The sequence below is a fragment of the Xiphophorus couchianus genome, chromosome 19 (assembly GCF_001444195.1).
Source record: "Xiphophorus couchianus chromosome 19, X_couchianus-1.0, whole genome shotgun sequence".
NCBI classification, from domain to species: Eukaryota; Metazoa; Chordata; class Actinopteri; order Cyprinodontiformes; family Poeciliidae; genus Xiphophorus; species Xiphophorus couchianus.
The window spans coordinates 7,094,569-7,122,431 of NC_040246.1; the positions used below are offsets into that span (position 1 = coordinate 7,094,569).

General features: G+C 39.4%; 2 protein-coding genes across 3 annotated transcripts in view; both read left to right on the forward strand.

Moving 5' to 3' along the window:
* LOC114134205 (nardilysin-like) overlaps nt 1–2,577 on the forward strand; it is a 35,755-nt gene extending 33,178 nt beyond the window's left edge. For both annotated transcript variants that reach the window (XM_028000622.1, XM_028000621.1), the window contains exons 28-32: nt 340–423; nt 642–732; nt 920–1,036; nt 1,878–1,967; nt 2,063–2,577. In XM_028000622.1, coding sequence (XP_027856423.1) covers nt 340–423; nt 642–732; nt 920–1,036; nt 1,878–1,967; nt 2,063–2,290 — 610 coding nt within the window. In that variant the 3' untranslated portion in view covers nt 2,291–2,577. The remainder of the gene's footprint in view (nt 1–339; nt 424–641; nt 733–919; nt 1,037–1,877; nt 1,968–2,062) is intronic.
* Nucleotides 2,578–10,787: 8,210 nt separating this feature from the next.
* On the forward strand, nt 10,788–27,517 carry LOC114134750 (protein FAM163A-like). The gene is made up of 4 exons (XM_028001530.1): nt 10,788–11,096; nt 11,669–11,721; nt 25,253–25,367; nt 27,061–27,517. Exons 3-4 carry the CDS (start codon nt 25,275–25,277, stop codon nt 27,430–27,432), a joined length of 465 nt encoding a protein of 154 aa, XP_027857331.1. The 5' UTR covers nt 10,788–11,096; nt 11,669–11,721; nt 25,253–25,274; the 3' UTR covers nt 27,433–27,517.
* The last annotated feature ends 346 nt before the right edge of the window (nt 27,518–27,863 follow it).

Sequence of the window (27,863 nt, forward strand, 5' to 3'; positions counted from 1 at the left end):
ATTCTTCTTTATTGGGATGAACCTTTACATCAGGTTCTGGCTTTTATGAAGAAATGAAACCTGGCTTTTGGGAGCTGTTAAAGACCCAGCAAATCTGTCTGCATCTGCACATCCCATTTCTTTGTGTTTTCCTCTTGGATACAAAAGAAGCCAATAATGTGTTTATACCTGTACTAAGTGCTGCTGTTACGCCAGAATGATGTTTTTCATAAATTTAAAGACTTTTCATGCCTGGATTTGTGCGAGACTTTGAAGCAATCGAATTTCACTCTCCCCCTGTCCCCCAAACCGTTTCTCTCTCCAAATCCTACCCACTGTCTTTTGTTTCTCCCTCTGCAGTTACCATGTCTCCCCTACCTGCAGAAACACCTCTGGTGTTCTGGGTTTCTCTGTCACCGTGGAAACACAGGCGACTAAATTCAAGTGAGTCGGCAGCACAATTTTTACCCTTTAAAGATCCGATCTATCTTAACCACTTTCCCCCGGATCCGGGATATGATATATCTGACTGTTCACCCATTCCCCAGCTACAATTTATCTGCGTGGCGCTGGAAATGGAGGGAGTGGAGCTGATAAATGACTAACGGGATCAAATTCAACCCACAGCCTCTAATATCTCCCCGCTCTCATCTCTCCCCCAGCTCCGAGTTGGTGGAGTTAAAGATTGAGGAGTTCTTGGCTTCGTACGAGAAGGAGCTAGGTGATTTGACTGAAGAGGCCTTCAGCACCCAGGTCTGTGTGTGTGTGTGTGTGTGTGTGTATTTTTGGAGCTCCTGCTGCTCATAAAGAAGCTACAGGAAATTAAAAGTTACCAAAAGTTTGAGTGGAGTAACTTTTGTGGCACGGTGGCTGCGCGTCTTATTCATCTAGAAGTAATATGTTTTCGGGAACCAGCTTGTGGTGTGTGTTCTCTGTGCAGGTGACCGCTTTAGTGCAGCTGAAAGAGTGTGAGGACACACACCTCGGGGAGGAGGTGAACAGGAACTGGCAAGAGGTGTTGACGCAGCAGTATGTGTTTGACCGGCTCAACAAGGAGGTGAGGAGGAAGCTAATCCTTTAACACGCTGTTATTTTCTCTGAGGTCTTCATCTGCTCTGTCATCTACAATTATCATGTCTGTTGATAAAATCTCTCCAATCTGCACCCACCGATTCTGATCCATTCAGGATTTCTGAACCTTTGGTGCCACCTAGTGAACCAGCTCCCATTTCTTCCAGTTCTTAGGCAGGTTGTTGTTATTAAGTTCACAGCAACACTCTTTGTGCGTCATTTCCGAGCCATGACAAGACTTGTAGCGTCCTTATTCTGGTTTTAGCAGGGAATCGTCTTTTCTACTGTCATTTGACATGATTTTCTCTTGAAAATTGAATAATAATAAAAAAAGATTGACATATACTTCTCATCTTTTGCAAAGGTATTGCACATTTCCTTATTTTGGTTTTTCAGTTTTAATTGTTTGGATTATATTTCATACAACAACACAAAGTGGTGCTTAACTGTGAAATGAAATGATTTTTCTTTCTTTTTTTATGAAAAATATTGCATACATTTAGCCTCCATTACTCTGATACCCCTAAATAAAATCCACTTCAACCAAACGCCTTCTGTCGGTTTATGTAGCCTTAAGGTATTTATCATATTGGTATAATTTATCATGATAAATGTATTTTTATAAGAATTTTGATTTATCTTTGACATTTAAAATAACAGTGTAATCTGTAAACTGTAAAACATGGCTGTCCACCCAAACTGACTATACATGGGTATGAATACGTTAGGAAGACGTTGTATGTCTGTAATTCGCATATTAAATACCCATATAATTTGGTTTGGGATTAAATGTAGCCAGTTGAGAGTAACTTCTTGACTTTTTTCAGATCGCTGCTCTGAAGCAGATGAGCAGAGACGAGCTCCTCTCCTGGTTCCAAAAACATCGGGATGAAACCAGCCGCAAACTCAGCGTGCACGTAAGCAACATCGTCACGTCCGGCTTCGACGCGGAGGTGGGACATTTTCATTGCGCCGCTCACACGTCTGCAACCCTTTTTTCTTCTTTCTAAAGGTGGTGGGATTCGGTGCTGAGGAGAATGACGGAGACGGTGAGGGCAAGAAGAAACGGAATGGAGAAGCAGATAAAGAGGAGGAAGTGAGTGAGTCTGCATACGGTGAGGTGTCAAAGCTCACCTTGCTGCCCTCCTCCTCGAAGATAGAGGGCGCCATCGCCATAATGGACATACCAGATTTTATCAAAGGCCTGCCGCTCTTCCCTTACCACAAGATCCTCGAATGAACGTGAGCTGTAAACTGAGAGACAGACGGCTGAGCTCCGCCTCTCGCTGAGCCGCGGTCATGGACTCTGTCCTGTTAGAGACGCAGCCGCTAAATGTCAACATCAGCTGCTCTCGAGTTCTGGACATTGCAGGTTTTAAATACACTGTGTTCATAAGAAAGAAGACTGGGAGTGATGGCTGGGCTTTCTTTTAACTGATTGTTTTGCATGCTGACATAGCAGAATGGAGAAAGGAAAAAAAAAAACGATGCCTGGAAAAAAATTAATTAAATTCTTTTCAGCTTCTGTTTTCCTCTCAGGTTCTCAGTTTAATGCATCTTTAACTTAAATTTTAAAACTGCTCAACGGTTTAGTACCTTGAAATGTAGATGTTTTAATTTGAGGAGCCGTGTCCTCCTGTCATGACGTGGCATATATATATATATTTTTTTATATATATTTACTTACTTGAAATATTGCACCAATTCACCACATCTGTCATAGAAAATCTGGTCCAATATTTGTCCAACTATATTGAACGAAGCCTAGTATAAATTAAATTCAGTTCATTCCCGTATAATACAATGTTAACAAACTCTGATCTGATTACATACAGTCCAGTTAAATGGGAATTATAACATAAAACCAGACTTTCTTAGAATGACCCGGTCAAAGTCACAAGTTTTAAAAATTTAACATGAAAAGGAAAAGCCGTGAAGCCATTTATCGCTAATGTTATTAATTTAACATTGAAAATTCCTCCAAATTAACAGCAACATTTTCTTCTCATTTGCACATTTGTTCTCGCGTACCCTTGAAGTGACCTTTATCATCTCTAATGTGTGGTTAAGATGTGTCACTCAGATTCATTCAGTCATTTATGCTCACATTCAGAAGGTATGGGTTAAAAAAAAAGAAGTCAGATTTTAAAAGAACCAGGGAAAAAATATTAAATTAAGCTCAGAGCCAAACTTCTTAATTAGGAGGGAATTTGCAGGGGATTTGGTAATGTCCCTTAATCTTAATAGACCAGGGGAATTTTTTTTTTCCAAGAAAATTGAAGGCATAAAAGAGGATTTGCTGAGCTGGCAGAAAATGACTTTCACTGAATGGAGAAAAAGCCTACTAATGAGTTTCAACACAGCTTAAACTAGACGTGATCTATGCCAAAAGTGGGGTGTTGTTACCACCAACTGTGCAAGGTGGCCAATCTTAAGCTACTGTGCCAAGCTTTTATATATATATATATATATATATATATATATATATATATATTCCAACACTGGAAAAAGGCAGTGGCACTTTGCTCTACAGGATGTAATTAAAATCTGATCAAGAGCCCAGCAGAGCGTGTTAACACAACTGACTAATATGCCCACGGGAAAGTCTCCCCTGGTAATAACGATGCAAAATAGGCCGAAAATAAAAGGTGCTGGAAAAACGCAGCCAGGTGTACCTGTGGGATTGACGCTGCGGCTCTTCTTCCCACTGACTCGGTGTGGAAATCGTTTGACGGGTTCTGGGCATATGCTTGCAACATGCTGTACAGCAAAGCCCCAATGAGCTTTCTTGCTGATGACAAACAGATCTAATTAGCTCTCAGCTTATTGTGATCTGAGCTGCTCCTCCCTGATGGATCGGCCATGGTCATATCCTCTGGAGACTACAGGATATTAAGCATGGGTTACTTGTCCTACATTACACCGCGCAGACCTGAGATACTGCGGCTTTGATGGTGGAGCAAATTATGAAACTGCAGCTTTTTTAGCTCAAGGAAAGCAGCACTCTCTGTTTTTTGTCTCTCACCACTGCCGCCATTTCCTCAAGGGCCAAAACAGAGAAACCGCCGTTGATTTTAATGGACAAAGAAAATTCTGCTCTTTCTGACCCTGCAGCATTTTAAAGAAAGATTTACCCGTCGTGTCTAAAGCCAGCAAAAAGTACTCGACTTTATCGTTTTATATGAAATCCTATCAGAAAAAAATATTACAACAAATGTTTAAAATTTCCATCCGTGAAGAACGATGAGGCTTCTAAGACATTTCTGATTACATACAGGGTTGCAAACCATGTTTTTCCACAATATCTGCGGTGCATGATCCGAACTGTGGCTCATAAAGTTTTCCTCAATAGTCCCAGAATAATAACATCCGGTTGCAACCTAACTCTATTAGCTTATTAGTCTTTTTTGGACGATATTTGGATGTGGATATTGAGTAGAAATGTTAATTTCTGAGACGTTCAAGTAATGTAAACAAACAATTAAAACCATTTTTAAAATTTAACTTAAAAAATTTGAATTCCAGGAAAGAAACTCCCATAACATCAAAGACGGGTTACATCAGGATAAACCCCTTTCAAAATCCTGAGCAATAGTGTACGCAGCATTTTGAAGGAGGTTTCAACCTTAATAATTCAGTCTCTGACAGTAACAGCCAGAGTAAACCCCATTGTGAGCTTGAAAGAGTCTGAGAAAGACTGCAGCTTGATTGTCTGGAAAGGGATTTAAAGAGCTCTCAAAATGACTTGAAATCACCCTTTCGTCATTTGGAGACTAGTTTATGTGCAGAGAACATTCACAACATCGCCAAGTTCACCTGAAATGACCGCAAGATGCTAATAGGAACGTCGAAACATCCTGGAATGCCTCCATAACACAGCAGCAGGTGCTCCCCACTGTTTATAAGAAGGTGTTTGATTGTAAAGTTAGAAAGAGACTTCACAAGTTTAACTTTGAAGGGCAAAAACGTGTCCAGTTAAAGGACCAGCTGTGACAGAAGAGGACGTGTCGGTCTGGCCTGATCACCATCATGTATTCTACAACGTATCAGAGGGTGCTTAAGGAAGTGGTAGACCATCTGGAAAGAAAAAGAAAAATCTCCAGCAGAACTGGACCCTTTCAATATGAGAGTGGCCCCCATGCCTACCAATAAACCCACCAAGGACTGGCTGAGAATTAAATGGAAAGTCTCAGATCTGGATCTCATTGAAATGATGTGAGAGCAAAACAAGCAAAAACCCTTTAAAGCGTGTTGTTAACTTTTGGTTTAATGGGCTAAATGTATTCAAAACCCTTCTTTTTCAAGAGATAAATCTCCTTAAATGTTAATTTGAACATTTCGTTTGAAAGAGCAGAATAAATAACGGGGTGCCAGGTGAGAAATAAACTTCAAATCTTCAAAGGAAACGACAGCATTTTCACATATCCGTATGTCGGCGAGTTATTTTTGTTTTTGTTGTCTTGGTTCGGTTTATTAGTGAAGCTGAAATATGCAGCTGCTGCTGCGCCTCACTTGTGCGCCTACGCGGACAGCAGCGACAGAGCTCACCGGATGAGAACAGTCATGATCGTGGTCTTTGAGGCATGCAGCCGTGTCACTAGTTGTTGAGCGCCTAAAAGTGAACTCGGGTGGAGCTGTCCGCAGTAGCTGGTCCTGCTAAAAGAGCCCTTGTGTGTTTGTCCCACAGTGTTGTTTTCAAGCTGTGTTTCCCGTCAGAAGCTATTCGGTCTCCTCGTATGCTAGAAGGAAGCCTATCTCAAATGCATGCGGACAAGCTTGCTCGTGAATCAGCGAAGATTAGATTTGTTCACCGGACACACACACACACACACACACAGAGGTTTTTGTGGCTATCTTTGTGAGGACTTTCCATTGACTTCTATTCATTTTTACAGCCTAAACATTACCCTTACTCTAGCCCTAACCCTACCCATTGCATACCTAACCCTAAACCAAACTCAATTCATACCTTAGTCCTAAATCTAACCCCTGACCCAAAAACAGCGTTTCCCCTTGTAGGGACCAGGCTTCGGTCCCCACAAGGAGCAGTAGGTCCCCACAACGTAGCATGTGTCAGGAAAATGGTCACCACAAGGTATTACAAACAAACTCGCATGCATACTTGCTCTTTTTTTCCCCCTTTGTGAACTTCCTATTGCTACACTGTCATTCCTGTTGTCTTTCTAATTTCATCTGAGGAACCCTGCCAAGGCTGTAATGAACTCGAGTCATGAGAGGCCGCCGTGGAAGGCTGTGACGTGCAGCAGGGAGGGGAAAAAAAGGAACAGGAAGGGAAGGCACAGACAGTGTTAAAGAGAAAGAGGGCAACCCAGGTTAACGCGACTCGTTTCTGTGACTTGTGTTTGTGTCTCTCCGTGAGCCGTGCGTAATGTTGTCCAGGTTTTAAATTAATCAGTGCGGCGGGGCGGATCATCTAAGCTGGTGTAATGTGTCGACTCCTTTATTCAATTTGAGCAGTAATCTTACCTCTCCCCACTGGCGCTGCCTTCATCAGCCCCCCGCTATAAAACTAGCTTCGCTTAGCCACGGCCAGACAGAGCCAGAGAACTGCTACAGGGATGAGTCATTAACAGGATGGGGGTAATACTTAAATAAGGGAAGCCATGCAGACTAAATCTCCTCATTATATTATATTATTATGGTCAAGAAGGACTCTGTTTGCATGAGCAGTTTGAGCTCTATTTGGAGTTAAGTAGATGGGGACAGTGCTACTATCTTTTATTGTAAGGGCCATTAACCAGGATTACAAGTATTACTGCTAATGTGATTTTTTAATATTTTTTTTTGCCCCTTTTTAAATTCTGACCTACAACTGAAGCGCTCCATTAGGCCTCTTTCACATTATCCTGCGTAGATCATCATAGCAGATTTGGAAAACCTTATTTTATCGCGAAATCAATCAATTAACATCCAAATGCATCCTTGGTACTCAGGACATTGGTAACTCCCTGCTATTTTCTTGACCATCCGACCAGAATGTCACCATGGGCTTCACACTGAACGGAGGCGTTTCACATCATTCTACCAATTGTTTCTGTAAATATAATGTGAGGTTTCTGCACGTCCACCGTCGGATTCAGCCTTCCCTGTAAAGGAGAGCTGTCACTCGATGATTTATTTTAGAAAAGACAAGACATTACTCTGACTTGATTTGGCAAAGCCCATCCGCACTGATCTTAATTACTTAGGATTTGAGTCTGCATGTTGTCGACCAATCCTATTCCTGCTCCTGCCAGCCATTCTATGAAAGAGTTGGGCTTATGACAGGATTCCTCTTTAGCAGCGAGACGAGAACAAAATTCTTTAGAAAACTGGATGATTTTCTAGGAAAGTGAGTGAGTGGCTGTAAGACAACGATCAAACTACTCTCACAATTACAGTTAGTAACGTACCATGGAGTATTTGGAACTTTTACAACATTCAAGTAGTTAATACAGTTGAACATTAAAGTAAGAGTTCAGTGCTTTCTAACAAGGGCACACCATGAATATTTTAGCAGCTTATATACAGGAGAGAATGTCTTGTTGTTCAGCAGAAGCAGTGGCCATTTTTCCAAATTAATGTTACTGTGGAAAAGTGTTTTCTTTGAACAAAAAAAGGGCACATGAATAAATTCACAGCCTGTGTGTTTCTTATCCTTTTTTTTTATCCAGGTGATCAAACCAGTGTTCAATTTTTTTGAGTCGTGATGCAATAATTCCAAAATCATATTATTAACCCAATGGGCCCTCTGCTTCTGTCTCTCCCTCCTCCTAAAGATAATGCCTAAGATTCTCTTTCACAGCTTCACAAATATATTTTGCATTTTAACAGCAGCCCACAGACCTCACAACTTCCCTCCATCACACAGCAACCATGTGCGCAATTTGGAGGTGTGGGTGCTTCTCATTTTGGGGGGTTCTTGTGTAATTTGCCCTTTTCTCATCAGAAAGCTTTACACAAATAAATTTCTTCAAAGTGAAACAGACAGAGGATCTTTTGTGCGATCACCTCTCCTTTTTGCCACCCTTAGCATCTGCCCAAGGTTAAAACTGTCTTGTCTGCATATAAGAGGGTGTAGTTTTGCAATCATGGTTTCTCTTATCATAAAAGTGTATTTAATGGCAATTTGTAAGGCCTTGCAGTTTATTGTAAAAAAAAATTAAATCTATATTTGTTTAACTTTCTGTATTTAGAAAGTTACAGGTTATGTAATGAGGATGACTGCATGAAGTTTATTCACAGCAACATCCTCTGATTGCAAATGTCAGACGTTAGACCGTTTACAATATTGGCTTAATCGATGGTGAGATAATGGCGGAGTGGCCCACGCCAGAGCATGAAATGGCTTTCTAGTCAATTATCTAATTAAAATTGAGCTCTGCATAAACAGCGTGCTGCATACTGAACAGCAATAACACCTCACCGTTTTATCCAGTTTCAAAACAAAGCTGTGAGAATTGACTCAAAGCCTGTTCCTGCTAGATTAATTGTAAAATGTTCAAATCTTTGCACATAGACCAAATGGCAAAAATAGTTTTTAAACACTTTTCAGGACTCACGGATCATGTTGTTTTATGCAGACTTGGTACTTTTTCTGCCCTTTGCATTAAAAGGAAAACATAGGTTGCCACTTCCTTATGGACTTTCCACTGAGTGAGATATACAGGGTATATATCTCTTAAAGCCAGACGTCCCTCGACTCAGCAGCACTTTGCTAAATGATCGTGAGGCCTTCCCAGGCCAGAAGGGATTTAGAAACCCTTTTTATAAAAATATCACATTTGCATGACATTGAATTGATAAATTGTGTCAGGCTACATCAGCTCTGGAGCAGACTGGCCTTTAGAAATACCAGGGGATTTTCTGAGTGGACTGCAGTATGAACAGGCCAGTAACCTATGTGTTATTAAAATAAGTAGAAAAAGCTGCACAGGATTGAGTGACTTGAGCATTTAGCAACCAGGTGTGGTGTAAAAGTGATGTTTGTTTTGTTTTTTTTGAGTGGCCCTGGTCTGCTATGTGGTTTCACTTACTTCAACCTTGGAGCGAAAACAGCTCCTTTACGATGGTGATGCTGCTCGATCTGAAATACAAACCAGGGCAGAAAGTAATTACTAATTGGATAATGGGGCAAACCGTGGTACCTAATAATTGAGAGATTTAAAGAAAGCAGCTCTACTAAAGTGAGCTGTAGCTCTTAACATCACTGACAAACACTTACTTCCTTTAAATCTAGACTAAAAACCCCACCTGTTTAGAGTTGCATTTGAAACATAATCAATTACAAATTTAACGGTTGCCTGACTTTGTGCTTTTGTGTTTTTTATGATGCAAAGTATTTTGAAATGCCTTGCTGCTGAAATGTGCTATCCAAATAAAATTTGATTTGACTGATTTAAAGTCGCTGATGCTGCTACTTCTGCTAGCAGGAGGGGGAATAATAAGTCAGATAAAAGATTCAGAGGGTTAATTACTTTGGATCAGACATCAGAGATGACAGTAAAATAAGTCAATGAACCCGAAAACAGCTTCTTCAGTGATTTCCAGAAGAGCCTAAAGACTAAGTAATGTAAGTTACCATAACAGGGTATCAATACAGAGTATTTTTTTTAAGGATTTTTCTTTTGTGCCATCCGTCAAGCATCACTGTGGAGAAATTGAATCCACTCCCTTCTGGATAATTATTTTTACTTCAGCGACGCTGGAGAGTTTTCTTCCATGAACAACAATTTAAGGTCCTACTTCACCATCACAGCTGGATCAAATACAGATTCAGACTTTTTCAAAAGATCCTTGTTTTTGAGCCACTCAAATGGACTTGCTGGATCGGATTCAAGTTTTCATTAATTTTGTGACGTTGTCCAGGTTTCTGAAACAGCAATGCATCCCCAGACAATCACACTACCACCATCATGTTTGACGGTGGGTAAAATACGTTTTCCAAAATACTCACCAGATATTTTCCTCACAAAAGGACGTAACAAATTGTACTTCCTGAAGAAGTACAGTACAGCCATAATCCGTAAACGTTTTCTCCGTTTGCGGATTATGGCTCTGTGTGGTTCAATGGAGTCCAAATGCTTAAGAAAGGACCTCAGAACCCTTTTCATATGGACAGATGTCAGACACTTTGTTTGTTTTTTACCTTCACCTATGTTTATTTATATTGGAGTGTGATGTCTTGCTTTTCAAGATTAGCCTACTTCATGTTGACATAAAGGTTACACAGGTCTGAATGAAGTCGTGCAGGGTGCAGCAAGGGAAATCAATTATCCAAATAAATACTGTTCAAATTTAGCATAAAACATTGGGGTAACTGTAGTTTCACATTGGCTCAGACTGGTTTGAAAATATTATATTCCGAGACAGTCAAGGCACTTTGAACTCCATTTCTGCAATAACGTAGTTCAAAGTGCTTCACGTCATAAACCATTTATGAAACAAGCAATGACCATTACATTTTGATAAATAAACATTACATTTTGTCAAATGTCATCATCAAAACCAACAGGTAAATAAACATCAAATATATTGATCAATGTATTGATAAATGAAATCCTAGTTTGTAATTTTTTTTATTTTTTTTTTTATTTACTCAGCTAAATTGGGATTACTCAGAAGAGACACAGTCGTTACCCTGAGTGTTTCTGTTAATCCCGCCCCACCGGGACCACTCGGCGGCAGCGGGTGTCAAACCTCCCCCTCTCCACCGAGGACGCAGCCATGCCGAGCTGTGACGCTGCGCAGCCGGGCTGCTGCTGCTGCTGCTGGCGCCTCGCCTCGTCCGTCTCCAGCTCCTCGCGCTCAGGGGAGCTGTCATGAGATCTCCTCGCGCTCCTGCTCACCGGCATCTGGCTGCTAGAAGACGCGCGTGAAGCGGGAAGCGGGACCGACCAGCCGCAGATCATGACTTCATAGGTTTCTGGTTCGGAAAACGGGCTCCGGGCATCTCTAATTGCGCTGACCGGTGCTGGGGGGTCGAGATCTCTGGACCCTGAACCCGTCACTCAAACAGGTTGTCGGGGTGTTTGTCACTCTGAAAGGTAAGGCTTTCAATTGATATGAATGGATTCCTAATTAGGTTAAAATGGGCTTAATGAGGGCTGCGTAACTGACCTGGCAACCTGTTCAAACAGTACTTTCAAATGCGATTAATTCAGCAAAACTATCATTTAAAGTGGCTTTTACTGTAATTATAAGACTGTAAGGTCAGTGGAATTATTACAGTTTATTTTAATATTTTATATGTATAAAAAAACGAAAATAAAAGTAGAAAATTCTTCTTTAATTAAAGCACAGTCTAGTAATGTATGTATTAGTGAGTTACAAACCCTCTTAATGAGTAAATGGCACCAAATATATTATTATTATTATATAAACTGACATAGTAAATGTGTAAGAGAAGGACGGGTAAATGCAGAGCCTGATAAATGAGATGAAAGTGATAAATGAAGGGATGCAGTCCCCATCCTAACAAAGACAGATCTGTGTTTGTGACTCTCTGCCCTCACTTTGGCTCAGTCCGGCTCATCTACTCTGGCTGCTGGGGGCGGAGGTGTCTCCTGACATCACGGCTGAACCTGAGCTCATCCCTCTTTCTTTTCCCCCCTCACAGGGGTCTTCGGGGCACAGCCGAGGATGCTATCCCCCAGATGGTGACTCCGAAAGGTAGAATTTGTCGGTGGCGTGAGTGATGTCTCGTTCGAATGCGTTCACGAAGTTGCAGGTGCAAACTGGACAGATGAGTCCGTGTTGTTTTTGGAAGGGAAGGTGCTTCTTCTTCGCTCGTAGGTCAGCCGAGGTCTAAACAGTTGATTTTGGTTTTTCTTGGCACAAAAGCAAACCAAAACTAGAACTGCAAGCAGTTATTATGGGTTCCTCGCCAGACCCAGCAGGTCATCATCACGCCTTTTTCTCTTTCCTGCTGGATTTGTCCTCCCGTGCTCTGGCAGCAGATATCTCTGTCCCGAATCCAGTGGAGCTGGATCTGTTCCTCTCCTCACACGCCCAGCTCAGTGCTCTCAGCGGCGGGCGAGGCGGAAAAAGTCCAGATTTTACTACATGGCTAAATTGCCCCTGTGATGGAAAAATATTGTTCAAGGAACAATACTTGAATAATTGAAGCCGCAGGCTTTAAATTTTGCAGGGAGAAACTCGCTGTGATTTCCAGCGCAAAGTTGGCCACCTCAGCAAAATATTCATATTATTATTTCAGAATGGATATATCAGGCATTGCTGTCGTCTCTTGCTCTCTCTTTCCGCCTGTGTGTTTTGTGTCCCAGCTGTCACTGGTTGTAAAATCATCTCATAGTGTCTTTTGTTCTAAAAGGAACAAACGTAGTTTTCATCAATAACTTTTAGAGGTAAAAAAGCTCGATTTTGGGGGGATGTTTTTTTGAAAATGTATAACAAGTGTTTTGCCCTTCTTAAAAACAGAAAGGCAACATTTAGTCCATCATTCCTGCCACTTACTCACATGTTTCTTGACATATTTTCCTCCATTTCATGCATATAAACAAATCATTTTATACCTACAGGGTTCCTCTAAAGTTTATAAATGTCTGGGAAAGTTTAGAGTACAAAAGATGCAAAAAATCTTTTTTTTTTTCAGACTTTATTCCCTTTCACATTGTCCAAATGTTGAGTTCTTCACTCTACCCTATCCTTCTTTCGCCCTTTCTTCTTTGTTCCCTTCCATCTTCTCTTTATTATTTCCTGCCTTTCTTCCTGTCGTGTCATTCTCTCCTTTGTTCTTCTCTTTGCTGTCTTTCCTCTTTCTTGTTTATTTCCTTCCATTCTGTCCTTCCTTAAAGTTCCTTAAAGTTTTTTTTAAAAACTGAAAAGTGAGAAGAATTGAGATAATTGGAAATCTTTGGAAAAGTCCGGAATGTTTAAAGGAAAAACGTCAAGGAACTTTGTACACAGTTATTTGCTTGTTTTTCCTGGTTTCTGAAGAATTATGGGGATAAAATCAAATACAAAACATACAAATTTATTTTAAATGTCTCTTTCTTCTTTCTGTATTCAAAGAATTAAGATAAAAAAAACTAGCAAAGCTTTCAAAAATGGGTTAGAGCTGAAATGACCAGCACCCAAACCAGTTGTGTAGATTTAGTACCTGGTGAAATTAATTGTATTATTCAGGTGCTTATTGCGCTGGATATTACACCTTTCTTCATCCTGTGCTTGTTTTTTAGTGTCCTCTAATGTCTTTAATGTTTCTAAGTGGCAAAATGTCTCTTATATGTGTAAATCTAGTAGCATTTGTTCATCTAGCTGACTGTCAACGTGCAGCAACATGTGGGGGAAGGACAGTTCCTCATTTCTCCACACACTAAACATCTATTTAAGAGAATTGCTTGAGAGAGACTGAAGTTTGAAGCTGCTTGGGATCGGTTCACTTCTTTCCTCCAAGGCCACCAAGAGAGTCATCACAAACACTTTCACATCTAGTATCACCTACATAATTACTTCATAATGCAAATGCTTCTTGCTGTGTAAATCATCACCTTTTGTCTCTTTGCACATTTTACTCTGACATAGGTTGGCTTCCATGTTCACATTTCAGCTGCGCCGCAGACCGTATATTCTCATATGTCTTTTCTGAGCTGTAGCTCACCTACAGACCTGCATCTTTCAAAATAATCTCCTTTCCAACTGCTAACATGAACAGCAACTCACCCGTGACTAAAAAACTTTCACAGACTGAAAAACAGCGTATAGAAAATGCCTGCTTTGGTTGACTTATTATTCTTGTTTTTGAGATTACTTATTGCCTTCTCCAAGTACCATCAAGACTCTTATTGCCTTGTAGTTTAGGAGAGTTGTCTGCAACAACATGCTTCGTGCACCCACTCATACCTGCTGGGTCCAAAACCTTTATTTGTTTTTTCTTTTGGAAAAGTAAAATATACACATATATTTCATTTTTGCATGCTCAACTACAAACTAAGCTTGTAATATTTCATTGAAATGACCAAAATGGGCTTTTGTTGAAAGTCCATTTTGAATGCGTTGTAAGTCTTTGAAGGTTCCAGATTTTTGGGGGGTCATTTTTATTTTCTATTATTTGATCAATAAAAATTGTCGGTCTTTAGCAACAAATACGAGGTTTATGCCTTTTTTTTTTTTTTTCCAAAAATGTTTGCTGTATGTACTCAAGTTTAGTGAACTGCTGCAACTAGATGTGCTTTTGAGTAATAGTCATAGATGTTCATGGTCCAACTTATAATAAAATCAATTAAACTGCCTTAAATTACCTCTAAGTCCTGCATGGTTTTACAAAATGATTCCAGAGTGTACATATATGAAATAAAAGTAGCAATAAAATAGGTCAACAGGAAAAACTGACCTAGAGCTGCTACCAATGACGATTTTGATTGTTGACTAAATTATTAATACTTTGCACAGTTTGCTGAATAAGTCAACAATTATTTCAATCCGTCTCTATTCCCTGCTGGATCACCTCCTGTTGTTAGTGCTGGATTATATTTCACCACATCTGTTCATGTCTGCGGATGTAGGCAGGAATATAATTATTGCATAATTAGGCATAATTAGTAACGTAAAACAAGGACTTTATGTACCTAAATGCAAAGCTTTACTTAAACTTATGTAGTCAAACTTACTACAGATGCTTTAAAACACAGTTTGTGGTCTGTAAAAATCTTTATTTTTGGTGGAAAAAATGCAGGGTTTGATTCAGCATCTATTTTGTGAAGCGCTCCAGTTCCTCCTGTAGCAATAAAGCCCCACATTATCGCGCTTCCTCTACCGTTCTCCCACCTTTTGATGGTCCCTAAGCACTTTATCAGCTTGTAATTGGCTTAAATGTTTGTTTTGGAGTAATTTTCCAGCCCATGTTGGTATTTCATTGCAAATAATGACATTCTCTTACCAACTTCAGCCAGTATCTTCTCTATTTTCTTTTTTTCATTCTGTCTTTTATCAGAGACACAGAACCAGATCCTTCTTAATTTTCTGTCATATTATTTAAGAAGTACCGGAATGGTGATTTCTGTACTTTTGCGAGGCTAATAGAGATGACACATTCCATATTTAATAAGCTAATGCAGTATCTCTTCCTACCTTTCTCTCAGCAGGAGTTTGAACAAATTTTGTACCTAAATGTCAGAATATTCCCATGCACCTCTGAGTTTCCTAATTAAATTTTCATTTCAAAGCTTCTGTAATTTCCATGGCTCACTCAGGGATCATCTGGGAGAAGAAGCGTCTAATTTCAGAACACAAATCAGCATCCCACATAAAATGTATCAGAGAAGATATTTCTTTATTTTATTTTATTTTTTACTTCTACCCCCTCACTGTTTGATTCATTTGTGGCTGTGTGTGTGCGTGTGTATGCGTGTGTGAGCTACATGTGAGGTCTTGCGCATGCAGCTGACTGCTGCAAGGATTGTTTCATTTCCCACAGAGAAAACGAATTAAATTATGACACCTTTCTGTGCTGCCTCTCATCTGCTGCTTTTCACTCTGTCGAGGGATGACAAAGCCGCTAAATATAGGTCCACAAGTGGAGTGTGAAACCTCTCCACCTCGCTCCGCGTTCGTGTGGGTATGTGGCAGCCGAAAACAAGAGGCTGTCGTGGCAACCTGAACAAAGGTTTAATCGTCTCACAAAACAATGCGATGTGTGCGTTTTTGAAGTAAGGGAGAGAAAAGAGTAAAAAGGGGTCATTTTAATTCAATACATTTACTCGCGTGATGGTGCGGAGAGAGAGAAAGGACTGGAACAATAAAGCCAACTGATTCCCTAGCAGGAAGAGCACAATTGCATTAAAAATGATGGCAGAAACATCAAGTCTGTTAAATAACTCAGAAAAAAAACGCGTAACCCTTTGCGTTAGCTGCAGTAATGATACAGAAAAAGGTTGATTTGGTTGTCGTTTCAAATAGTAATTATCCCCAAATTGCACAGCGAATGGATTCAATTCATCTGCTGTAACACTAACCCAGAGAGCCAGACATACCCAACACTACTTTAATTATTTCGGAGCGCGCTAGATATTTGTTCAATTTAGTAATTAGTTTTTATAAATTATTAAGAACTTAATTAGACTTCAAAGGGCAATAGATCCAATGCATTTGGTTCTGAACACAGACAATTCATGTAGTTATTTTTGTGAAGAAAAGATTTTTAAATACATAAATGAAAAAGTATTCCACTCCATTAGAGATTCCTCTTCCTTTGCTTTAATGTTTCAGCTCAGCAACCAAGCTTGATGATAAAATAGCTTTTAAAATTAATTTGGTCATGTATGGAAAAAGTTCCACTTTTTTCCCACCAGATTTCAAATATTTTCGGAAAACTCTTGGAGAAAATCAAGACGTTTCTGCCAAATGTGAGGTGGGACTTTGTGTTCATTTTGGCCAGCAGTGGCCTTGAAACCCCCCCATGGAAACCATTTTTCCAGCCTCTTTATTATTGTTGAACAATACTTCACTGAGGGAATAGAGGGCTTAGGTGTTCAGTGTTTTTGTTTTTTTGTGCCTTCCTGTTTCTTCCCTCCTGGAGTCATTTTGTTACGCTGACAGCTACTACAAAAGTTAACAATAGTTCTATGTTTCTCAATGTACAGATAATAGTTCCTGCTGTGGTTTGCTGAAGTGCAAAAGCCTAGAAGTGACATTGCAACCATTGTTCTAGACAGATAGTCATCTTTCTCATCTGTTTTTGAATGTCTTTATATTGGAATTTGTTGCATTGTTGTTTGAGATATTTCATCCTTCTTAATGTTGTCTGACAGGCTGTGTCGAAGCAATTTCTTGTCTTTTACAGATGTGGTAGTAATGAATGAATCAAAAGTTAATCACGGTTACTTTGTTCACACAGGGCCAGGTTGGTTTGATTAGCTACTTTCCCTTAATTAATCAACCCATCCATCCATTTCCATTTCCATCCATTTTCTGTTCACCCTTTGTCCCTAATGGGGTCGGGAGGGTTGCCGGTGCCTATCTCCAGCTACGTTCCGGGCGAGAGGCGGGGTTCACCCTGGACAGGTCGCCAGTCAACCATTCACACACACACTCACACCTAGGGAGAATTTAGAGAGAGAGACCAATTAACCTGACAGTTATGTTTTTGGACTGTGGGAGGAAGCCGGAGTACCCGGAGAGAACCCACGCATGGACAGGGAGAACATGCAAACTCCATGCAGAAAGACCCCGGGCCGGGAATCGAACCCAGGACCTTCTTGCTGCAAGGCAACAGTGCTACCAACTGCGCCACTGTGCAGCCGCTAATTAATCAACCATAATTTGAAAATAGATTTTTGGATTTGCACAGGTTACAAATTTTTAGTAGTAAAATAAAATAAAAACTTGCTTGCTGTGCATCCTGGGTTGAACTTTTACGAAGAGTTTAAAGCGTCAGTACCTCAGAGGGGGGCTCCAAAGATTTTTCTATTCTTTGGATATTATTACTATTTCTTTTATGAATGTGTGTTTTGCAAGTACTCCAGGTTTTATAAAACTCATATGCCAAATTATTTGCATTGTATTACTTTAGGATTTTTACGAATATAGAAATATTCAAGTATTTGAAAATTACATTTACAGTCGATCTCTTTGGAAACAGATCGACTGTAAATGGCTAGAGAACGCATTAAACCTAACATGCATTGGTTCATGTCTGCTGATGTGTAGGACTACCTGTTAATATGGTGTAATCTGAATTATTAAAATACTTTTTCCCCAGTGAACAGGGCACCAAAACCGACTCTAGCCCAGAGGCCCACATTATTGTAAAACCGACCCGACTCACATCCATGTTCCCCCTGTGCATGTCTGGGGTTCCCTTGGGGATCTCCGGCTTCCTCCCATTAGACCAAAAGGATTCGTGCATGGTCAATTGGTCACTCATTCTTAGGAATAAATGTACAGTACGTACATGACAATAGTTGACTCCTTGAGGAAAACATTATGATTAGTGATTTAAACTGATCTCAAATCTCTGGTTGTTTTGAGTGAAGAAGAAAGCTTGATGTCTGTACGTAGTTCACAGTTTATTGTCCAGTGCACGTAATAACTTTGTTTTAAAAATTCACACACATGTTTCTGTCACATTTCCAGTTTAGTAGTTGGTGAGATTTCCAGTTAAACCCTCTGATTTTTCCAGATCATTTGTCTTATGAAGTATTTTCTTATATTTCATCTGTTGACATGGGAGCCACGTAAAGCCACACCCTAACTTTGGCTCAGATGACTGCAGATGAATTGTGTGTCATTTGGCGTCTTCGTCCCTCCATTCTGTTGGAAATTCTTTCGTTTGAGTCTGGTGGCGTGTTAGTCAAAATCGCTTGTTTTTGTTTCCGAAATGGTTTCACCGCTCTGTCTGCTGTGATGAACGTCAAGGAGGACCGTATCTTTTGTAAAACGGTGTCACTTGAATTTTCTTTACACAGGTCTTAGATTCAAACCGATGGACCAAGAAGGGAAAGATGTGCTGAAGAAGAGTTTAAAGGGAATAAGGACTAAACAAAATTAGGGAGGAGGGAGAAAAGAGAGAAAAATGTTTAGCAAGAATGACCTCACTACAGTTCTAACAGCAATACTGTGGGTCAGTCGTGTGTATAATTCAGCACGGTGACACAATGGAGAGTACTGCATGGGGGAGGCATGCATGCTCGTTTACACTTCATTTTTTCTTTCTCTGATTATGTAATAAGTTGGAATTTGTCCAGTCACATCGGCATGTCTGCAGACTCTGGGGAATTTAATGTTTCAGTCTTGTTAGACTTTCAGCAACCTTTGATACTGTTAGCCACACACAGGTGTCCTGATTAACAGACTTTATCTCTTTGGTTTGGATCTCTGGAACATCTTCCCAGTAGATCCGTAGTCTTTCTTTTTATTGATTCGATGTAATGTTGTAATTTTAGACGTCTTATTTCTACGCTGGGTGGTTGGTTGGTTGGTTGGATGGATGGATGGATGGATGGATGGATGGATGGATGGATGGATGGATGGATGGATGTCAGTGAACAACTAGACCTAGACCATTTCTCAGGTAAATTTTCGAATAGTGACGGAACGATGCGAAGATTGAACAAGTTGTTTTTGAGAATTTCAGTTCTGATCTGGGAAATGCACCACAGCTACAAAGCAAAACTGTAATCAGAATAAGCAAAAATAAATATAAATATATGACTCTAAGAGATGCGCTTTACATTTTTCATTTTTTGAATTGATTCACTTGGATGAATGACCTTTTAGATGATACTCGCATCAATTAAGATGCAAATAAAATCATGAACCTTGAGTGTTTTAATAGATGCATCTTAGTCACATTGTTTTGACAAAGGAAGACAAACATTGTTATTATAACACTTTTTTATCTGACTCTCAAGCTGAGGAAGACGTGTCTCTTAGAGCCAATCAGTTCATTAAGTCACCCAAACACTTTGATTTATCCAAAAAAAAAATGCTAATGCAGTTTATCAATCAAGTGTTTGTAGGTTTAATTTTTAGCACATCAACAAATAATTTAATTTCACTGCAGATTAATGCTTTGTGTAAATTACTTAGGGCATAAAAACGGCATAAGTAGCACTCAGAGAGGGAGATTTTAAATAATCAAAATATAATTAAATGTTGCACCTCAGCTGAGAAATCTCTGCGTGTTTTAGTTAATCAAGTTGAACAGTAGACAAACAAAATTGCCTGGTGTTGTAATTACTATAATGGGAGTGTTTAAAATTAATCATTCTGCATGAGGTGAGCCACATAAATCATTCCAAATTAGTGTCAAAATAATTTGTTTTACATGCTGATTTAACGGGTTGTCCTCTGCAAGTGCTTTCGTGTTGGTTTTCTGAGCTGAGATGGTTTATGGGTATTTGATGCTTCTCTCATTTCTAGTGAAATGGAGGAATTCACAGCAGCCACTTGCAAGTCTAGACACCCCATGAGCGTTTTTAAAATTATGTCACATCACAGCTATCAACTTCTACGTGTTTTATTGGGATTTTGAGGGTTAGACCAACACAAAGTGCTGCCAAATTGAGAATTGAAGGAAAATTATATAGAGAAATAAAATGTTCTTTGCAAATAAAAATCTGGAAAGTGTGTATTGTAGTTTAACGCCACAGTTTTGTTAGAGAACATTAGTGAAGGGACATTTGAAGTTTGCTACAGGTGGTTTAGGGAAAAAATGTTCATGCTGAGGTTTGTGGCTGTAATATGATGAAATGTGCAGAAGTAAACGCACTATGATTACTTTTGCACTGTGCATTTCTTTCACACTGGAAACTTTTCCATAATCTTGGAACCCGATGAAGATTAGATAGACAAACTGTTAGATAATCTTCTGAGTGTGTTTGCTTTCTCTGTTGGATGTGATCACAGTTTGGATGACTTGATTTTGCTTTTTTTTTTTTTTTCCAAACTCTGTTTTCTCATATATTTCTGCCAATCAGAGCTTTTTGTTCAAGACTTGCCTGGAATATGGAGAGGAAAAAACAGGTGTTCAAAATTCAAGCACGGCTTTTTTAAAGATGGTTGTGACTAAATTTGTCTCATTCATGAGCCTGGTGTTTTCTTTTCAGAAAATTTCATAATGGGAACTCTCTGCACAGCTTTTAGAGATTATTTTTAATTCAAGCCAATCTGGTTCTATTTATTTGTACAAATAGAAAGCCATCTCAGGGAAGCAGAGGAAAGCTTAGGATGAGTGGACTGCACTCAAAAGATGCATGGATAAAAGATAAAAACTGTAGTTGATTGCAAATATCTTTCCTAGAAACATAATCTATGTTGGTGGTAAACAACTTCAAGGTTTCTTATTTGGGATGGAGGGCAAAGTAATGCCAACCATGGCAAAGTTTTTTTTCTTCTTTTTTTTCTGAAGCATAACATTGCAATGCAATTCACCAGGCCGCATGGATAAATGCATCGTGAATAGTAACATTGTCTTGGAAGTACATATAAAAAAAAAAGTACTGCTTCGAGCTGTGGAACTGTACATTCAGAAAAAAAGGAGAATATTGCCAAAATGTCATTTATTTCAGGAACTTTATCACTAAAAGAAACATGATATTGATTAATTACACACAGACGTTTGAAAGCCTTTATTTCTGTTGCTTATGATAATTTTCCACTTACAGGCAGTGATGTTACATAGTTACTGACGTCGGACCACTTTTTTCAGTAATGAGTAATCTAACGCGTTACTATTTCAAATCCAGTATTCAGACTACAGTTACTTATCGAAGTTACTTTGCGTTACTATTATCTTTTGTAATTTAATTGGGGAGTAACCACCGTTTCTATGCGATAGTATCAGCAGCGACAGAAATGTAAACAATGGAGGGAGGAGAGAGATGCGCATTTTGTTGCAGGAACTATTTTGAGTTTCGGTCACCAAGTTTGATTATTATAAGCAGCTTTCGGCTTGTTTTTTTTCTAAAGTCGCTTGCACATTTAATGAGTCGCGGGTTGCTCTTTTTGGGCTCGGAAATAAGCAGACATAAACCCCAGAATGTGTCTGACTTCCAGTTAGTTTTAGTCAGGCTCCCCCTGTCCATCATTTCCCGGATGATCCGTCCCGCTGTGTCTTTGTTAATGTCAATTTAATATATAACCTGACGTCCAGCTCTGCGTTGCGCTATAAAAAAACTGCAAACATCAAGACTAATCTGAACAGCGCAATAAACATGAAAACAGCCACGAATGAACGAGTCTGTAAAGTTGTGCAACTAAACGCCATTATAATCAGTAATATTAAGATAAGTGTCACAAATCTGTGCAGCGGGACATCTGAGTTGTGGAGCCGCAGGAGGAGCTGCTGTGCGCTGCGCTCTGACAGCAAACGCAGGGCCGTAACGCACAACCTGGATGCTGGGGCAGGGTCCCCCAAAGAGATTTCACCTTTTGGGGGGGCTATAACCTATTTATAGTTTTCCAGACAACACTGGAACACACAAAAACACGCACAAATTACTAAAGTTTTTTTTGTACTGTTGTAACCATTAAACAATCTCCCCTTCAGTTCAACCATATAAGTGGAGACATGTTGTTGATGTTACCATTATAAAGTAACTTACAATAAAGTTTTGGCAAAGATCAATGTAATTTTCACAGGTGGCGGAGCGATGTTGTTTGCAGCTGCTGAAAGTAACTAAAAAAGTTACTTTTAATGTAACTTAGTTACTTTCCAAATAAAGTAATCAGTAATCTAAGTTACTTTTTCGAGGAGTAATCAGTAATCCAATTAAAGTTACTTTTTCAAAGTAACTATGCCATCACTGCTGATGAAAACATGACATTTAAAATGAAAATATTACATCACACCAATAAAAACAACATTATATAATACAAAATTGTGGGTTAAATGAAAAGTATGTCTAATACCTACTTAAAGGACACTTTTAATCCATTTTATTGTATTTGTGTCAGCCATGACTCATCATACATATGACGTTTCTGGTGAAATGTAACACGAGGTTTGGTTTGCTTTAACTATTTATTGCCATTAAGAGATTTCACCTTTTGATTTATTGCAACCTGCCTTTCTCAAAGCCATTTTAAAAATAAAAAAAAAAAGCTCAGTTTTGAATGGTGCCAGAAGCCAAACCTGCTCTGGTTTAGTCTTTTTCAGGAACAGAAATTTCAGAATCAGTTTCTGTTAAATTCAATAGTTTGACCGTGTCAGAGTTAGTGTGCTGGACCTGCACTTCACCATGCATACTGTATATAACGTCGTGTTCTGTGGGTCATGAGCACAGTTGGTGCTGATGCATTCAGCATGTTAATCTCAGCAAAAGCTATTCTATTAAGACTAAGCACATATTGTAATTGAAGCTTTTAAATATTCCTAGGCGAAGGTAATTAGCCGCAGGGCATCTCACTACTTTTGAATTTCATTACAAGCACATACCTTAAGGCCATATTTAATCTTTCCTTTTTTTTTTTAAAGTTTGTCTTTTCAGTTGTGTTCAGGCCTGCAGTGGTCTTTGCAGTGTCTTGCTTGAGTGACGTTATTTTTACGACCTTAAGCATAATGAAGTACTTTTCCTTATTATGAACTCAGAGGGTGTGTAGCTTAAATGCTGACGATAAACTCTATAATTTTTGAACCGCTCCCGCAAACATAGTTTTATGGGGGATAAACCAAAACTGATTAATGCAGAGCAGTGGTGGCGTGCTGTAGGTTTGCAGGCTTTTGAGAGAACCTGTTAATAAAATGAGTGGAAAAAAGTGTGAGGAGCAGACAGTAGTAATATTTTATGTATTTACCTGTAAAACATTGCAGCATACGCTCAGTGAAAACATATATTTCATCTACAAAGCAACTGTTGTAATTTGAAATAGAGGCGGGCGATGTGAATTTAGTTGAATCACGATATTTTGTGATAACAATAAAAATGACAATAAGAACTATTTATAATTTTTTTTTAGATAACTATGGCTGTTTCTTCATGGCAACACAATAACAACCCCACTAACACAAATACTAATGGGAATGTTGAAAAACATTCCCATTAGTAATACACTTCTTTCAATCAATCAATCAGTCAAGTTTCGTTTGTATAGCACCTTTCAGCAACTAAGCATTTCGAAGTGCTTAACATCTTAAAAACACAAAAATACAAAGCCATAGGACACACAGTCAACAACATTACATTAGACATCAGAGTACACATCAGATTATCTATTAATGTTTTATGATTATGTTTCAAAAGCAACTCTAAACAGCTGTCCAACACAAATAATGATCCCACCGGAACACGGTGCACTAAATAATAAAACATAATTTTATCAAACTTCGAGGCAGATGCATTTTCCTCGAGGAATTTTAATAATGGAGGTCCTCGAATCTTTCGAGGAATCGTTACAGCCCTACCAGAATCGAGGAACTTTAGCTCATCTACTTTCAATACCTCCTCTTCTTGCAGATTATGTTAATAAGGTTTCAGTCCATAATGAAAAATAATAAAATTGTAAAGTTTCAAACTTCAGTGGCCACGAAAGCTAGCCTCTCATGCAAATGAAGCACTTTCCAAAGACACCTGATGGGTTTTGTTCACGATTTGTTGTTTAGTTTTTGTATTCTGTTTCATATAATTATTATTATTCAAAGCTGAAGAGACGTTTGTCCTTTTCACGTCTTTGTTTGCATCACTTTGAGGAGCTCGGTTGCCCCTGACCTACAGAAAAATCTCACCTTTTTCCGATCTGTTAAGGCAACACCACTAAGCACAACCAGAATGGAAAAGTTCACGTCGCAAGAGTTACCATTAGCGCTGATTGCATAGCCAGGGTGACAGCCGTGGGGGGAGTGAGCTGTAGAGAGCTGAGCTAGTTTTAACTGCAGCTCTGAAAATTTCCAGGGAGGATCTGCAGGTGAGATCACAGAAATCTGCGACACTTGTTTCACTTTTTATGGTACTTTTCTAGGCAGCTAGATAAGCAGGAAGATTTTTCATGTGTGAAGACATATGATAGCAAAAAGTCTGAAGAGCTTACCACAGATGTGTGTGTGTGTGCTTCTGTTGACCTATATATTTTATTACTGAGACATTTTGTCTTTGCACAAAGACAAAAAAACAATACAGTATCTTTAGATTTTGCAGCACATCTAAAACCATCCGTCCATGTTTAGATCAGATTCATTCCTGTCGAAAATATCCAACAATAAATGTACAACATGACTGAAAGTAACTTGCAAGTTTGGAGAACTATATAATTCTGACATCAAAATAGGATTCATCTCAAGAAAAGCAAACGTTTTCTCACTCACTAGTGAGAGTTTTAGCTTCTAGTCACCAGCTCAAACTCCAGTGAGTGGATTGTTTTTAGTTCAGTTCATTTAGACAGCAGCATTTCCCACCTATAATCTCAGAGTATGTTAAGACACAGTAAACATTTTGTCTGAGTTCTGTTCGTCTCAGCCACCAGGCTATAGAAATGACCCTCGTGCATTATCGGCACTTTTCTGCAGATTAGCTGTGGGGCTCAGACATCATCGCTCATATATACTCATATAGCGAGAAAAAAAATCATCTCTTTTCAGTTATATAACCTGATATTTGCAGCATGCATGCTCCATCATTTACTGGGAATTCAGAAAGCCTTGCTTTCCTGTATGTACAGATACTCTGCTGCAGCAACGTTTTCTGGCTGCTGCTTTTTTCACCTTTGTACTCTGACAAGCTCTGTTTCTCTCTCCGTCTCTTCAAAGGGTTGGATGGAGAGCTGGTCGAATGTCAGCGGGAACTATCGTGATAACCGGAGGAATTCTTGCTGGGGTGATACTGCTGTGCATCGTAGCAGTTCTCTGTTACTGTAGACTCCAGGTATCTAAGAGTTGCACACAAATATGTCTCTCTCACTCTTTAAAACAAAGAAAATGTTTAAAATAAAAGAGCTATTCTTAAGTTGTTGTTTAATTTATAAAATGAAATTTCTTTTGTACCTGTAAAAGGTTGGCAATAATAAAAAAATATCTGCGAATGTCATCAAATTTGGATAGTTATGTAAAAACTCTTAAAATAAAACCTTGTTTTGTTGCAGCAACGTAACATTGAAAATTTAAGCTAAAGGGCAACTTTTGATTTTAATAGCTGTATTAAATTTTGGGCTAAGACTCAACAAAGACATATTTTCAATTTTCTGGCATTTTGAACCGATAATAACCTTGTTGCTCCCAAACAAGGTTCCTAACAGATGTTCTGCTGAGGGACAACATGCTTTTTGTTTTGCCCATTTATTATTCCATATTGTTTGTAGTTTTGGTAGTTTCATACGTTCGTCATGCCCCCGATTCATAAATGTATACCTGCAGGAGATGGAAGCCTTAATGGGGCTGGCGATAAGCAGTTAATAGTTAAACAGCTATCAGCCCTCGTGTTGTTTGGCATGTTTAATACTTCACCCTTGTGGGAACGGGAGCTTTGCTGACAGTTTTATGCTCCTCATAAATATCACCGCCGGTCTCTCAGAGGCTCCAACATGTTTGTGGAGCGAATCAGCTTTCTGGCCGCCGCTAACAAACACGAGGGCTACCAGCACAGGAGCTCATCGACGTCCTTCTGCTTTTCCCGTTTGTCTCGAAACAACCCGGCTGAGATTACTGACCAAAGACGGCGTGTTTTCCCACAAACTTGCCACTTTACAACAAGAGTCTAATCCTCCAGCACCAACTCATTGTTTTCTTTTTCAATCTCCAGGTAAGATGCCAAGTTTTGTGACAAGGTGAAAATGAATGAGTTTATATTGATTTTGATCTAAAATCCATAATCGATTATTTATAAATATCAATTACTATGACAGTCCCAATATATTTTAAGTTACAATGGTTTACTTGCTTGATTTTCTTGTTCCCTAAGAATAGATTATGGATTATTATCTGCCTTATTATTCTGCATTTTGTGCAAAGTTGCAACATTAATGTGCAAATTAGACGACTCATAAAAGACAAAAATATATATGTATGAATTAAATATTAATGTTATGATTATAAAAGGATTGCTAGGGGTGAATTTGTTAGTTTTATTTCTTATAGTATTATTTTCTTAGTGAATAAATGTACAAGGTGGATTTTTCACTATTTTTCAGTGTGAGATTGTTACTATAGTAAAAGATTATTTATTTTATTTTTTTTAGCGTTTTAGGTGTCCCAATCTAATTAGATGTATCAACAGTGAACCCAGCACAGAAACATTTTTTAAATTTTACATGAGCCTTTTAATGTGTTTGTGCGTCGTGATGTACATTAAACACTAAATGAGGAAAAAGTGGGATTATTACAATAATTTCTGAATCTCGTTACTAAAAATCTTAAATGATTACGTTTGTGTTTTCTTCAACACACAAGCTTATCTTCTCCAAGACAATCTTTGAACGAACATGAGCTCATTTCCGACTGTGCCACTTTCTCTTCAACACAGCCGAGTCTCGCTGCGTAAAACATCCTCGGAAAGTCTCTGACCCGCTCTCTCTTTCTCTCCCGTTCTCTCCCTCGCTGTGTTTACTGTCGACCTGCGCCAGTATTACTGCTGTAAGAAGAACGAGTCCGAGGCGGACGTGGGCTCGGTGGCGGGAGCAGATCCTCTGTCTCATTTCCCCTGCAACGCCTGCAACGCCCTGGCCATGGACGGGACCGACATCACGCCCGTCTCCCTAGACCAGCTGGACTCGGGTTCGCACCACAGCCCCTGCCCCTCGTGTTCGCTGTACCCCGTCCGCTCTGGACTCACAGACGACATGCGTAACGGAGGGGAGCGGCTGGGCTTCTACTACGAAAACCCGTCAGTGTCTCTTCCTTTGCCCGTCAACCACCCGACTTCGTCCCCTCTGAGCTACTACAACCCCACGGACGCTTTCCCTGCCCCGCCGCGCCCCTACAGCACTGACGTCTGACTCTCTCCTCACTGGACTCTTCTTCACACACTTTTACACCAACACACTTAACTTTACTTGCACAAGCCATTTAGAATAACAAAAAACTAAATGTATTAAAACATGGCACAATTACACCTAGATTATTGCACATTCTGACTTTAGTCACAGTCACCCACAGACTCAGCCCACTGACTGAGCTCCTGTGTGGGCAACAAAATATGCAGCAGCTCACAAACGCTGCAGCGAGAATTTATTTTCCTCTCCTGTAAAAGGCAGACTGTTCTTCCACGGCTATGGGGCTAAATCACCGGTGACTGCATCTGAGGCAAGACCACTCCACCAGTAAGGATAAACAAGATAAATAGATTACGAAATCCAAGGATTTGTAATCTGCAATATTCAGTAAAAATTCAACCAACATATACATCATTTGTTTGAAGGTTGTTTTT

Bases quoted from the DNA above. Each gene is read 5' to 3' on its own strand.
- LOC114134750 (XM_028001530.1), top strand. From the start codon at position 25,275: ATGTCAGCGGGAACTATCGTGATAACCGGAGGAATTCTTGCTGGGGTG. The intron at 25,368-27,060 runs GTATCTAAGAGT...GACCTGCGCCAG, and splicing joins TCTGTTACTGTAGACTCCAG to TATTACTGCTGTAAGAAGAA.